The sequence below is a fragment of the Scyliorhinus canicula genome, chromosome 13 (assembly GCF_902713615.1).
Source record: "Scyliorhinus canicula chromosome 13, sScyCan1.1, whole genome shotgun sequence".
NCBI classification, from domain to species: domain Eukaryota; kingdom Metazoa; phylum Chordata; class Chondrichthyes; order Carcharhiniformes; family Scyliorhinidae; genus Scyliorhinus; species Scyliorhinus canicula.
The window spans coordinates 118206145-118221553 of NC_052158.1; the positions used below are offsets into that span (position 1 = coordinate 118206145).

Below are 15409 nucleotides of genomic sequence, written 5' to 3' on the forward strand. Positions count from 1 at the left end.
GCATGACTGAGATGAGGAATGTAGCAGAAGGGAAGATTGTAAGTGCCAGCTTTGAACATAATTCCCACTGGAGTTTAGAAGAATTACCTTACTGAAACAAATAAAATTTGAGGGGACTTAACAGATGGATGCTGAGAGGATGTTTCCCCTCTTGGGCAAATCTAGAATGAGTGTGATCAGTTTAAAAATAAGGGAACTCCTATTTAAGACTGAGATGAGGGGCAATTTCTTCTCTCAGAAGGTCATTAATCTCTGGAATTCTCCTCTCTCTCGAGATCTTTGGAGGCTGGATCATTGAATATATTCATAGGATTTACAGTGCAGAAGGAGGCCATTCAGCCCATCGAGTCTGCCCCGGCTCTTGGAAAGAGCACCCTACCCAAGGTTAACACCTTCACCCTATCCCCATAACCCAGTAACCCCACCCAACACTAAGGGCAATTTTGGACACTAAGGGCAATTTATCATGGCCAATCCACCTAACCTGCACATCTTTGGACTGTGGGAGGAAACCGGAGCACCCGGAGGAAACCCACGCAGACACGGGGAGAATGTGCAGACTCCGCACAGACAGTGACCCAAGCCGGAATCGAACCTGGGACCTTGGAGCTGTGAAGCGATTGTGCTATCCACAATGCCACCGTGCAGGCTGAGTTAGACAGATTTTTGAATGACAAAGGAGCCAAGGGTTATGAAGAACGACAGGAAAGTGGAGTTAAAGCCGCAATCAGATCAGCTAGAATCTTATTAAATGATGGAGCAGATTCAAAGGCTGAAAGACCTACTCCTGCTCCTATTTCTTATCATCTTTTTTGCAGTTGAGATGCAATTTCAGCACGAATGGTACAACGGAGAGATGCTGACTTTTTGAATGCGTTCAGCATTCATTTATACTCTCCCCAGAAAAAAATGGTCCAAAACACCCAACAAGTTAATTCTGTTAGTAGCATACAGAAGACAGTACAAACTCCCAGGTCTAAAGATTTGTCAAGAAATTATGTTGCAACCAGTTCATTCACAGCTGATTTTCAATGAGGGCAGGAACTCCTATTCAAAAGAGGACACTGTGTTCATTTGGGACCCATTATGTAATTTTGTTCGTGTAATTCTATTAGATAGTTGTTAAAATACATTTGGGCAGTCAGACTGACCTGTATTGAAGGTAAAGTTCAGCTCTTTGTTTGTAGGCATCCAATTTTTCACATGATCAGCTTCTATTTGAACCAAATCCCAAGAAATAGACAATTACACAGATAATTCTAGCAATTCAGATATATTTGGGATTCCTGTGTTATTAAAATGGTACCAATTTGAATAGAAACCCCCACTGCTTTTAAAGGTAAACAAAATAATTTTAATCCATTTGATTAGTTAATATTGTTCCATTTCTCATTGATATAAATGAGAAGGCATGTGTCAGAATCCTGATGTGGCCCGGGTTATGTTTGTTGCAACACATTGGAAGCATAATTCAGATGATCTACTATTTAATAATCAAACTGACGTGCTCATTCTATAATCACGTTTCATAAATAAAGTCCTGTGTACTTCAACCAGCTAAAGTCTAAAGAAAACACATGTTATCGCCTTTCAGGTAAACGGAAATGTGCTGAAGATGCAAGACGGGTATTGAAAGTATTGTCTGATCTTTTGGGTCATGAAAATCATGAGGTACAATCTCTTAAGTGTATGTTACAAGTCTCGGTGTTTACTGTGTTTCTGGAAATAATTTAGTTGATTTTTAAAAAATTTTACTATTGCACTCTACACTTGTCCGCGGCATGGTTTGGGATTAGTCTGGAGTTGGGACTTTCTGTCTGCATACTTCCTGTGGAAAAATGAGTTAAACAGGCTAACTGTAGGAAACTTACATGTTTTTCTCGATTGGCAGCTACTTGCAAATTCTGCAGTTGTTGCTCTTCTATCAAGATCAGAATAACCTGTGGAAAATTACTTTCTATATACATTGATTATAGTTGAAGTGTGATGAACATATCTAGGTGCAAGGCTTTTTAAAAATCTGCAATATGTTGCTTCTTCTTTAAAAACACAGTAGTTATGTCATCATTATTAATCTAATGTTTGAATAATTTAATAGGTAAAATGAAGCCACCTTTAACTGTTTTGAACATTTATTGTGCAAGATGCTGGTCTAAAGGTTCATTTAGAAGCTGGTTTAGCACAGGGCTAAAGAGCTGGCTTTGAAAGCACGGTTCAATTCCCGTACCAGCCTCCCTGAACAGGCGCTGGAATGTGGCGACTAGGGGCTTTTCACAGTAACTTCATTTGAAGCCTACTTTTGACAATAAGCGATTTTCATTTCATTTCATTTTCATTTCATTTCATTTGGTAGGATGATAATATCTTGTAATCTTCTGATGGAATCTTCACTTCACATATTTTTGTGAAGTGACAGGGCAGCTCGATAGCAGTGTGGTTAACACTGCTGCCTCATAGTGCCGAGGACCTGTGTTTGATTCCGGCCCTGGGGCACTGTCTGTGTGAAGTTTGCACATTCCCCTGACCTGCGTGGGTCTCACCCCCACAACCCAAAAATGTGTAGGGTAGGTGGATTGGTCACACTAAATTGCCCCTTAATTGGGAAATAAATAATTGGTTACTCTTAATTAACTTATTTTTGAAAATTTCTGTGAAGAGGCGCAGGATGGAACGAGCCCGAGTATAAGAGTGAAATGGGTGAACTGTTTTTGCGTAAGTGTGCGATCGCGTATCATACAGATTGAAGCACGTAAGATAGCCTTTTAGCCAATCACATTTGTGCTGATAACAGCCCTGTGCACACTAACCAATTTAGTTGTTCTTCCTTTGTATCTGTGATAACTCTCACAAGGACCACAAGAGATTACTCATTGATCTTATTGTAGAGCTCGTGGAGTACAAGTTCCCATGGTAACGGGAGGAGGCCTGTCCAGCTGGGACTTGCTATCAAACCTTATAAATATAATCCCAGACCCGGACTGGGAGTTCCTGGTAGTCCTGGACTTGGACACGAGTGTAGTATGCTAAGGGTGCGGTTTTATTATTAAGTTCAAATAAATTTAGTTTAACCTTTATCTTTGTGAATTCTGGATTACTACAGTATCCTTTTATAGTCTTTTTAAAATATTTGTCAAATTCAATTTCAATATTGTATTATGGCAACTTATGTTAAACCAGTTTATGTTTTAATAATGCTCTATTGAGGGGAAGGAAAGCATAGAAACGACCACTGCTTTTGTAGGTATCCAAATCCTTTTAATCCTTTTGAGCATTGCTGCAGAAAAACATGGGGGGGGGGGGGGGGTTCTCTGTTCCCACCGACCGCAGCAGGTTTCCCGAACTGGCGGAGAATCAAACGTCGGCCGAAAAACAGAATCGGTACTGAGCGGCAGTCTCGTTATGAAGCTTCCATTCCTTGGTGGCGGGCATCGAGCTACATGCTCGATGCTTGTACATGCTGGTGGCACCATGCAAAACTGCAGTTTACATGGATTTTAATCTTTTTAGCCCAATGCTGCAACGCTCCACGATGCTCCACTCCTCTCAGCCGGGAGTCAGACGGGTGTGAATTGGTGCAAGTATTTACAACTGGGACCCAACGTGTGATCCAGGGTCGCCACACACGGGATAACCTCATCACCTTCTAATGTACCAACTAGGAGGACAGGCCACCAGCAGCTCTGCCGCTCTGTCCCACCTCTCTCTCTGCCCCCCCCCCCACCTCACTTCAACCCCCAATCTACACAGATTCCACCTTCTTCCCTCTCCCTTAGTCCTTCCAACCTTGTAGCACAGTGGTTAGCACTGTTGCTTCACAGCGCCAGGGTCCCAGGTTTGATTCCATGCTTGGGCCATTGTATGTGTGGAGTCTGCACGTTCTCCCTGTGTCTGCGTGGGTTTCCTCTGGGTCCTCTGGTTTCCTCCCATAAGTCCCGGGCGACTGGGTGATTTTCTTTTTTTTAAATAATTTTTATTGGAATTTTTTGAAAAATATATATCAACAGAACAATAATAATAATAACAATAATAATAAACACCCCCGGCACCCGTAACAACGCATGTAACAACCCCCCCCCCCCCCAAACCCAATAAACAACAAAATAATAAATTAACAATAAGCAAATGAACTTAAACAATACCCCCCTGAGACACCCCCCCTCCCCCCGGCCCGGGTTGCTGCTGCTGCTGACCTAGTTCCTTATCGTTGAGCCAGAAAGTCGAGGAAAGGCTGCCACCTCCTAAAGAACCCTTGTACTGACCCCCTCAGGGCGAATTTGACCCTCTCCAGCTTAATGAATCCCGCCATGTCATTCATCCAGGTCTCCACGCTTGGAGGTCTCGCATCTTTCCACTGCAGCAAGATCCTCCGCCGGGCTACTAGGGACGCAAAGGCCAAAACATCGGCCTCTTTCGCCTCCTGCACTCCCGGCTCCACCCCAACCCCAAATATCGCAAGTCCGCAGCCTGGCTTGACCCTGGACCCTACCACCCTCGACACCGTCCTCGCCACCCCCTGCCAGAATTCCCCCAGTGCCGGGCATGCCCAAAACATATGGGCATGGTTCGCTGGGCTCCCCGAACACCTAATGCACCTGTCCTCACCCCCAAAAAACTTGCTCATCCTCGTCCCGGACATATGAGCCCTGTGCAGTACCTTGAGCTGGATGAGGCTAAGCCTCGCACATGAAGAGGAGGAGTTCACCCTCTCCAGGGCGACTGGGGGATTTTCACAGTAACTTTATTGCAGTCTTAATGTACACCTACTTGTGGCAATAATAAAGATTATTATTATTGGGATTTATTTCCCTCTCCTTTAATTGTTCTACCCCTTCCCGCTGCCTTAGTCCTTCAACCCCTTCCCTCTAGTATTTTGCTACACTTTATCCAAAGCCTTGAATTCCTTGCCACTACCACCAGAGCTCCCCCTCCCCCACCAAGGGTCATACCAGCATCACCGCAGAGTGTTGGCCTATGTTGGCAGTACCAGCGGGCCTTGTCCACTGTACGGAGAAGGATGATGACGATTCGCTGTGAAATATTGCTCTGTGGACAAAGTATGACTCCTGTCTTCAATTTAATATTCCATTGCCCGGCTGGATGATCCCTGCATGTGTGCTGGCAGGTCCTTCTCACGGGCTCAAAAATGTAGGACGGTGGTCGCTGGAGATGGTGAACAGTTAAGGCTCATTCACTGGGGATTTTGTTGCACAAGGCACGCTCACACTGCTGCCCCCATGCCCTGCCACTTCTCAGTGAAGGTGTAACCATATGGATCATTCATGTGTCATGCGTCCCACCGCCCCCGGTCCATCCTTCACAAATGCGAGATAGAGGTTAGAGACAGATCGGATGGGTGGTGCAAAAGTGTTGAATGTGAGTATTTACAATAAGTGTGCCCTTACTATCTACCCCACTCCAACTTAAGTGTCACCTATATTTCTATGTGTTCTACCGCTTCTTCTAGATGTCATCCCAGACAGCACAGCACATCAGAAGTGCAGGCAGCCAGCTGCTTGTGAACCATGTTTGAACCAAGGCTGCAATGAGGCCAAGAGCTGAGTGAGCCTAGCAGAACGGTAGCATGGTGGTTAGCATCAATGCTTCACAGCTCTAGGGTCCCAGGTTCGATTCCCGGCTGGGTCACTATCTGTGTGGAGTCTGCACGTCCTCCCCGTGTGTGCGTGGGTTTCCTCCGGGTGCTCCGGTTTCCTCCCACAGTCCAAAGATGTGCGGGTTAGGTGGATTGGCCATGCTAAATTGCCCGTAGTGTAAGGTTAATGGGGGGATTGTTGGGTTACGGGTACGTGGGTTTAAGTAGGGTGATCATTGCTCGGCACAACATCGAGGGCCAAAGGGCCTGTTCTGTGCTGTACTGTTCTATAATAACCCAAACTGAGCATCCGTGAGCAGGTTAATGCTGAGAAAGTGCCACATGATAGCATTGTTGACGACTCCTTCCATTACTTTGTTGATGATGGAGAGTAGACTGATCGGACGGTAATTGACAGTGGCATTTGTCATGGTTCTTGTGTATAGGAAACACTGGGCAATTTTTCACATTGCAAGGTAGATGTCAGTGTTGTAGCTGACGGGAACAGCTTGGCTACGGGTGCGGCAAGTTCTGGAGCACGAGTCCTGAATACTATTGCTGGAATATTGTCAGGGCCCACAGCCTTTGCAATATCCAGTGCCTTCAGCCATTTCTTAATATCACATGGAGTAAATCGTATTGGCTGAAGACTGACATCTGGGATGCTGTGGACCTACGGAGAAGACTGAGATGGGTCATCCACTTGGCAATTCTGGCTGAAGTTTGTTGCGAATGCCTCAGCCTTGTCTTTTGCACATATGTGCTGGGCTCCTCCATCACTGAGGATGGGATATTTGTGGATCCTCCTCCTCCAGTGAGTTGTTTAATTGCCCACCACCATTCTTGGCGGGACTGCAGAGCTTAGATCTGATGCATTCTTTGTGGAATGCGTCCAGCATTCGGTCGACCTCTGACTGCTGGAACCTTGGAGCTGGTCTTCTGGCAGCAATCTTCTTGGCTAGAATGACAGTCTGTGGTAGGCGGAGCGCTTAAAAATTGCCCCAGCTTGTCAGGCTATTAACACGATTCCCTAGCCCAGCGAATCAGATTCCAACAGGGCTAGGAATCAGCCAGACTGCAAGTAGATAGTGTGGTGGTCCATTTGCAAGACCTGAATTTCTCCTGGCCGACACTCCTAGAGGGAGCAGTTCCTGCAATTCTACCTTGGCGGCAGCACTTAGTCTCCAGAACGGTGAACCCAGCCCGTGATCCTCAGAGCAATACTTTAACCAACCAGAGATGAGCTGCCTGATTTAAATTTTCAAACACTGCTTAGCAGTTTACTATCAGTCACCGTTAACTGATGCATCCTCCATGGCAGTGTTTCTGCCAGAATCCACTTATAACAATCTTTATTATTGGCACATGTAGGCTTACATTAACGCTACAATGAAGGTACTGTGAAAATCCCAGCCACTCAGCCCTCTCTTCCCATGCATTATGAAGTTGTTGTTTCCTCTAACTTTAGTCTTCTTGTGATTCTCCTGATAAGTGCAAAACAAAAAGTTTTGACAAAATGTATTTTTTCAGCAATACTTAAGTTCTGTATTACTATTAATCCTTTTGATTAGTTTGTATTGCTTCTTCTTCTCATGGGTATAAATGAGATAGCATGTTTCAAAATCCAGTTATGACTTCAGAATCCAGTTCTGGTTATGATATTTATTGGAAGCATGATTTTGGTAATCTACCATTTAATAATCAAACAGACCTGTTTATGCTTTAATCACATGTAGAAAAACAACTGCAGCATGTTCCAATTAAAGTCTTATCCCTTTTCTAGTTTTTAACATAAAACAAAATATTTCCAACAGATCCATTAAATTATCAATTACTTATGCAACAATAAAAATCTCTTCTTTTTACCAATACAAATTAACTGAATGCCAGCTGCTTCTTTCAGATAAGGCCATATGTTAATGGAGCTTTATACAGCATCCTCGCCATCCCTTCAATACGCGAAGAGGCAAAAGCAATGGTAGGTATGAGTGTAGAGGAGGGGCGGGGGCAGAAAGCAGAAAAAAAACATCTTATTTTTCGATTATTTCTTTGATTTGGTTTCATTATGCCACTTTACCGACACATATCTAGGGCATGGAAGAAATTCTTTGGTGTTTCATTAAAGAAGGGAATACTGAGATGAACAGACAGCTCGAGTTTATTATAAAGCAACTCAATTCAGGTTAGTGTCCAAGAGAAGTAATTCAGATGAAAATATTTTCTCAATGCTGTTTGGAATCTAAAGATCGCGTTTTTTAAAAAAAAGCATAGTGCATATTTTATGACTTAACTGAATTAAACACCAATTGTAAAATGTTACTAATTAACTTTCAAAGTTTCTGTGAATTGGCAGTCTATTCATTTCAGTGTTTCAAAATGACACGGCTAAAATTTTTGATTGCACATCTGACAGAGGAGGTGTTTGAAGAATCAGATTCTGATGATGAAGAGGAAGAAGATGATGATGAAGTAAGAATCATTTTTTCTCAAAGTTGGTAAAAGTAAAAGGTTTGTTCACATTATTTTTTTCTCAAGTATTCATATACAACATATTTCTCCAGCCCTGGGTGTCCATTTTGATAATGTGTGTGTGACCTTTGAAAAGCTTCTGTTGGAGTGTTGTCCTTCTTAGACCTAGGAAGATGTTCAGGGCTAGAAGAAACATCTAGAATTATTTCTCCCTGCCAATTACATCAAATTTGGCTTATATCTATGATACTAGCAGCTGTAACCAGTACAGACCTAGCAAATTCAATAATCACCAACGTACAGTACCCGAGCCTAGGGGTGGGGGTAGGGCTACATTAGAAGGAGCAATAGTGGAGCAGGATGCGATTGGGAGGATGCAGTCAGGGAAGGTGGCAGGGCCGGATGGGTTTCCGGTAGAATATTATAACAAATTCAAGGATAAGCTGGCACCCCTGATGGTGGGGATGTTTGAAGAGGAGATAGGGAAGGGGGTGTTGCCACAAACCTTGGTGCATGCATCGATTTCACTGTTGCTAAAAAAAGATAAGGATCCGATGGAGTGTGGGTTGTATAGGCCCATGTTGGGAGAAAATGTGAAAAAGGAGAATAAAGCTATTTTTTTTTAAATATTAGCAGTCAACTCAGGATTCTGTCATTTGGACTATTTCTCTAGTCTGAGGAGTGATAGTTCCAGAGGATCATAGGCTGCTGTTCCCTTTGAGAGCACACTGGCGGTGATTTAACCTAAGGGTCTCCACACGTCGGGCGAGGTTGAGAAGGTGGGCCTTCATGAATAACCTCAGCCCGTACGGGAATTCAATCCCGCTGTTGGCATCGTTCAACCTCAAAAACCAGCCATCCAGCCAACTGAGCTAACTTTCCCCCTGAAGAGTACAATGTTTTTAATTGTCTTTTTACAATAATGTAATTGAAAGTTTGACTGGTCTGTCTAAACTTGTCCTCATAATTAATGCTAATCTTTAAAGACATTTCCAAAAGATTTCCTATTTTTGAGGGGACAAATCCTCCAAGTGTTGCATCTACTTTGTTTTTGTCTATTTGCAATCCTTCGTTCTGGATGATGGGATAGATATACTTTGGCACTTACAATATTCAATGCCATTTCCTTGTTTTAACCTTTTAAAAGCTGCACAGCTTCCGACTGGTATAATAGTACAAAAGTAAGAAAATATGTGTAACCTGGTTTATTTAGGTATAATATGTTTATTTGCTTTAGTAATTTATTAAAATCTCAATAACAGGATGATCAGGATGCAATGGAAGCTGACCTGGACAAGGCTGAAATACTAAAACCTCAGCCTGGAGAGATATCAGGAGAAAAACTACTGACAGCTGAATATCTAGGGGTAGGTGTTCATTAACAGACATATTGAGTATTGAAGATGATTGTGAAATATCTACGGTTGTTAAGTCAAATAAAAAAACTAATTTTGCTCCTAGCTATTTAGCAAAGGTGGACTATTCATGTAAAAGGTGGGATTCAGGACATAATGGCTGGGGCACGATTTCCATAAAATAGCTGCCTTGGTTGAAGGTCATGTCAGTAATTGGTCAATCTCGCCAAGTTTCTACTTCCTCCACTTTTAATTCACTGTATCATCAATTGCAAAACACGTAATAAATTGCACTGAAATTCAAAGAGTCACCTTTACATGCTTTTGGGAGTAGATTGATTTGGAATGGTTTTTGTTATTGAAGGTGATTGTGAAATATCTACGGTTGTTAAGTCAAATAAAAAAACTAATTTTGCTCCTAGCTATTTAGCAAAGGTGGACTATTCATGTAAAAGGTGGGATTCAGGACATAATGGCTGGGGCACGATTTCCATAAAATAGCTGCCTTGGTTGAAGGTCATGTCAGAATCAGCTGGCCGCTGAAATTGACACTGCCGGCTGCTCTCTCCCTCCAATCAGAAACATTAAAACTTAAAAGTTGGATTGGAGGGAGAGAGCAGCGGGCAGTGTCAATTTCAGCGGCCGGCTGATTATTTCAGTGAGAGCAGCTTCCTTCTCCGGATCAAAGTGAGCCGGCCGCTGAAATTGACACAACTGACAGTTGGGGTCCATCAGCCCCCCCGCGGTATATCGCGAACCGCGGTATTGCGGAGCGCGGTATAACGGGGGACTACTGTATAGATTTTGGAATACCTAAAAGCGATATGGGGTCAGGGTCCACATGATTAGATTTCCTGGTGTAATCTGATGTGCAATGGGGAGGTGCTATGGAGTATCGAAGATGGCATCCTCTTGTGGGGGACGCGGATGGTCATGCCCAAGCATGTTTCCGCATCTTATTGGACGACCTGCACAACACACTTCCAGGGGTGGTCAAAATTAAAATGCTGGCCCGCAGTTATATTCGATGGCCCGGATTAGACTCTTGTGAACGAGGAGGTGGCTATGCTGCATGCCAAGAGAATCCAAAAAACCCCGGCGGCGGCCCGGGTGCACCCCTGGGAGTGGCCCTGGAAACCATGGTCGCTGGTCCACATAGCTTTTGCCAGCCCACTTCAGGGGGCCACATTCATCATGCTTGTGGGCGCCCACTCTAAGTGACTGGAGGTACACCAGGGGTGGGATTCTCCGAAACCGAGCCGGTTGGGAGAATCGCCGACCATGCCATTATATTGCGCGACGCTGGTCCGACGGCGTCCCGCCATTCTCCCAACCGGCGAGAACGGCCCCGTCGAGGTTGGCGTCACGCCAGCTGGAGACTCACCCGAGACACTCACAACGGGGATTCTCCGGTACCCCAGCTATTCAGGGGTCACACCATCGCTGTTCACACCTGGTAAATAAAATCGGCAGCCAGTCATGCTGGCTGACGATGAGGAGCGAGGAGGTGAGTGGAGGAGGAGCCAGTGCTGTTGGTGCCAGGGCGCCACAGGCGCTCAGCGAGGCCTAGGGTTTACCGTGACTGAATGTCCTTCGAGGCCCTACCGGACAGGGCATGCAGGAGGAGACTACGGTTCAGCAGGGAGACGTTCGCACATATATGCCACCTCGCAGGAAGCACGGGCATGTGGATTCGCCAAAGTGGCTGGGATACCAATGGTCCAGGGTGTCATCGATAGAGTGCACGTCCCCAAGCGCCTGCCTGCAGAAAACAGGGAAGTGTTCATGAACAGGAAGGGCACATACTCGATAAACATTTAGGTGGTCTGCGACCCTCACATGAGGATCATGCAAGTATGCGCACAGTACCCCGGGAGTGTGCATGACGCCTACATTCTGGCACAGTCGTTCATCCCCGCAATATTCGGGGGACCCCCCCCCCCCCCCCCCCTTCCCACAACTGAGGGGCTGGTTGCTGGGCAACAGGGGTTATCTGTTGAGGACATGGCTGATGACGCCAATACGGAAGCCCCAGGCCAACAACGAGGCCCATTCAGCAACCAGGGGTGTGGTGGAGCGGTGCTTCGGACTGCTGAAGATGCGATTCAGGTGCCTGGACCGCTCCAGAGAGGCCCTGCAGGACCACCCCGACAGGGCCTGTCGCATAGTTGTGGACTGCTGTGCGCTGCACAACATAGCCATGCAGAGGAGTGATGCCCTGGTGGAGGAGGCACAGGGAGTACCCGATGGCAGCGGAGAAACCGCAAACGAGGAGGAGGAAGAGGATGACGTGCATCAGAGTGGGCGGTGGGGCGCCGGGCACAGACACGACCCGGATGCTGTTTATGGCCGGGAGGCTGCACGACGGCACCGTCGAGGACAGCGGGCACGCGACGTGTTGGTGGCCGCACGGCTCACACACTGCAGGGGAGAGATTCACTGAACACTGGCACTGTGTAAGCAGGTGTGATCTGTGCCATGTTGAATGATGACAGCCCGCTCTGCGATGAGCTGTGAGCTCAGATTCGTTAGACAAAGTCTGACTCATGGCAATAGCTGAACCCTCCACCTCGGTGGTCACTGTATTCATCACAGACACTCCATCACATGCCCATGCAGGGTGGCTGGCGTCGGTGTGCCGAGGACGACGACGTTCGGTCGCGGGGGGAGACACCCGGCATCACCGTTGCACCGAACGTAAACCCCAGCGCCACTCAGTCTCCCTCACGACCCCCTGGCACCGGACATAGCACAGAGTCTTCAAAATTCAGTGCAACATTGACTTTAATCGTGACATTGACAGGCAGTTTCCCCAGCCCCTACAACTAAGCTGTGCCCTGCACTCGTGCCAACTAACTATGTGTCTAGCTTCTTACGGGCCCTACCACTGCGCCTAGGTGTATCCCCAGATGGTAAAGCACCAGATGCGGCAGGGACGGAACGGGGGGAGGCCACGTTTTCAGGGACCCCCCTTGCTGGGGTTACTGGGACGGGCCCCAGAACCACCTCCTCCCTCTGGGAGCCCGGTGGCCCTGGGGCCTCACTGTGGGACGGAGGTGCGATCTGAGACATGCGCTGTCGCACCACCAACACCTGGCGCTGCCACTCCTGGAGGCCTGCAGCGGTATCGACCAGGGTCCAAGCGTTCGCAGCGACGAAGCCCAGGGAGTGCGCCATCCCTGTCAGGGACTATGCAACCTCTACCTGTGAATGCACTACGCCATCCAGCACGTGCGCTAGGCGGCCGATGCTCTCGGCGATGGACTGCTGGGACTGGGCCAGACCCGGAGCGCGGCAGCAATGTTGGCTCTGGGAGATGGCTGCTTGTGAGAGGGCAGCCCTCTCCTGGGCCACGGATGACGCGTGCACATGAAGCCCAACGCCTTGCAGAATGTGACCGATGGCCGAAACCGTTTCCTCCATTGCCTCCACCGCGGACGCCACCCGTGCGGTGTCGGCCTGGGTGGCTGCGATGAGCGGCACCACTCCCTGCTCCTGCACGCGAATGGACTCCTCCAACTGCGTCTGCAGATGCTGGAAGACGGCCGTCATCCCGTTGTTCAGTCCCTGAGTCTCCATATGCATCAGGTATCTGGATGGTTCCAGTAATTCCAGGAACCCGGGAACCGTCTGGGCGGAAGCTGAGGTTGTGGCTGGACGGCTGCGTCTTGTCCGAGACAACTCTGGACAATCGGCCCCTGGCCCTGGGGAACACAATGATGCGGGGTTCATTAGACACGCTGGGCCGGGTGTACAGTGGTGGAGGAGGCACTGTGAGGGGGAAGGGGGAAGGGGGAAGGGGTGGAGGGGGCAGAGTGTGAGGGGGGGTTGGGGGGGAGGGCTTAGGGGTGGAGTGGGCATTGTGAGGGGGGAGGGGTTAAGGGGTGGAGTGGGCAGAGTGTGAGGGGGAAGGGGTTTGGGGGTAGAGGGGGCAGTGTGAGGGGGGGTGACGGGCTGGGGGGGGGGGGGGGTAGCAATGCAGGGTTGTCTCACTTGCTTCTGCGCCTCCAACCTGGCATGGCGCTACCTACCGGGTGGTGGATCCCGCAGCGAGGTCTAGGGCCCTCTGCTCATGAACAGTTAGGGGGTGCAGCACAGGTGATCCCCTTTCGGTTCTCATACCCTCACGGTGGTTGTGAGCAGTCTTATCCTGTGGGGGAGGGTTGGATAAAGCATCACAATTAGGCGGTTATCATCAGGGCGTGCAGATATAGGCTACATTATTGCCGGGTGGGGGGACAGTTGGAGCCACGCCATGGCATCTCTCAGGGGGGTTGTGCTGCTCATGTGGGTCGTGCACAATGTTGTGCCCCCTGAGGCCCCCCCACCCCCCCAGCATGTCCGGGGTGGGGTGGGGTGGGGGGGGTTGGGTTTGCTGCGAGATGTGGTTGGGGTGGGGGGGTTGACCCGGGGGGGGCCTCTCGGGGCACTTACCCTGGCAGCCCTTGTGAGGTCATGGAGCTTCTTCCTACACTGCTCCCCAGAGCTGGGGATGTGCCCCACAGCACTGACCGCGGTGCCAACCTCACGCCAGCCATGCCTCACACTGCTTGACGGTTGGCGATGCCCACGTCTTGGGCAGAGAATGGCCCTGCGTTCTTCCACCTCATCCAGCAGGGTGTCCAGGTCTGTGTCGCGGAACCTGGGAGTGGCTCATCGGGGCTCAGCCATCTCATCGTCTTGGATCCTGTGCACGGATCGCGCACTTTAAATGACGGTACGTGGCATCAGTCGGGTGTCGCGCGATGACGACGCTGCTTTTGCGCCAGGCCCCCTGGGTTCTGCGCGGCCCTACTACTAGCCCATTTTCGGGCCCTGAATTGCTCGTGACCGCGGCAGCTTGGGGCCGTCGTGAAACGCGACGGTGTTCACGACAGCGCGGGGACTCTGCCGCATTATCGGAGAATCCTGCCCCAGGTTCCCACTGCAATCACACGAGCCACTGTGGACAGACTACGGGGCATCTTCCATGCACACATGTTGCCCGAGTCCTGATATCTGACAATGGAATGATATTCGTCAGCCAGGAGTTTGCATCGTTTCTGGCTGCAAATGGCATCTGGCAGATACGTACTGCCCCTTACCACCTGCTGTCAAGCGGGTTGGCGAAACAGGGGGTCCAATCCTTTAACAGGACAATGTAAAAGACGCCCATAGAATCCTGGGAGACACAATTGGTGCGTTTCCTTTTTAGGTAGCACACAACGCCGCTTGCCACAACCGGGATCATACCAGCTGAATTAGTCATGGGGCGACAGCTCAGGACCCGCCTCAGTCTCGTCCTCCCCAATGTTGGGGGGCAGGTCCGTTTAGGACCGCTCCAGAAGTGACGCACATCGGGGCCCAAAAATCCACATCTTAGAAACAGGCGATGTGGTCTTCGTCCAAAATTTTGGGATGGGACCCACATGGATCCCTGGCATGATCGTCCATGCAACAGGGCCAGTGTCCTACACGGTCCGGGCCCAGGGAAATTATATATACCCCCATATGGACCACATGCATCAACGGGACCAAGGCTGCAGTTCGAGCAAGGAACACAGCACCAATTCTTGAGGTCTTTCTGAAAGCTACTTTTGACAAAGATGGCGAAGGCAAGTACTTGGTCACAACGAGAGAAAGCAGCTTTTTTTTTGTTTAAATTTAGAGTACCCAATTATTTTTTTCCAATTAAGGAGAAATTTAGGGTGGCCACTCTACCTAACCTGCACATCTTTGGGTTGTGGGAGTGAAACCCAGGCAGACACGGGGAGAATGTGCAAACTCTGCACAGACAGTGACCCAGGGCTGGGATTGAAACCGGGTCCTCAGCGCCGTAGGCAGCAGTGCTAACCACTGCACCACTCATTTGAGTATTTAATTATGTTCAAGTGATGGGCATTAACTGAGGATTCTTCACTTGTATTCCTATATTTAGAAGTAAACTGAAACTATGATCATTAGATTAGGAGGTTTGTAACATGTATCTCAATCAAGGAGGGGGGGCAGCGCCTGC

General features: G+C 48.4%; 1 protein-coding gene across 4 annotated transcripts in view; it reads left to right on the forward strand.

Annotated features, from left to right (window-relative positions):
• The window catches only part of LOC119976591 (lisH domain-containing protein ARMC9), a 234618-nt gene that overhangs the window by 178038 nt on the left and 41171 nt on the right, over positions 1-15409 (forward strand). For all 4 annotated transcript variants that reach the window (XM_038817196.1, XM_038817194.1, XM_038817198.1 and 1 more), the window contains 5 exons: positions 1595-1671; positions 7494-7568; positions 7682-7772; positions 8004-8059; positions 9322-9426. In XM_038817196.1, coding sequence (XP_038673124.1) covers positions 1595-1671; positions 7494-7568; positions 7682-7772; positions 8004-8059; positions 9322-9426 — 404 coding nt within the window. The remainder of the gene's footprint in view (positions 1-1594; positions 1672-7493; positions 7569-7681; positions 7773-8003; positions 8060-9321; positions 9427-15409) is intronic.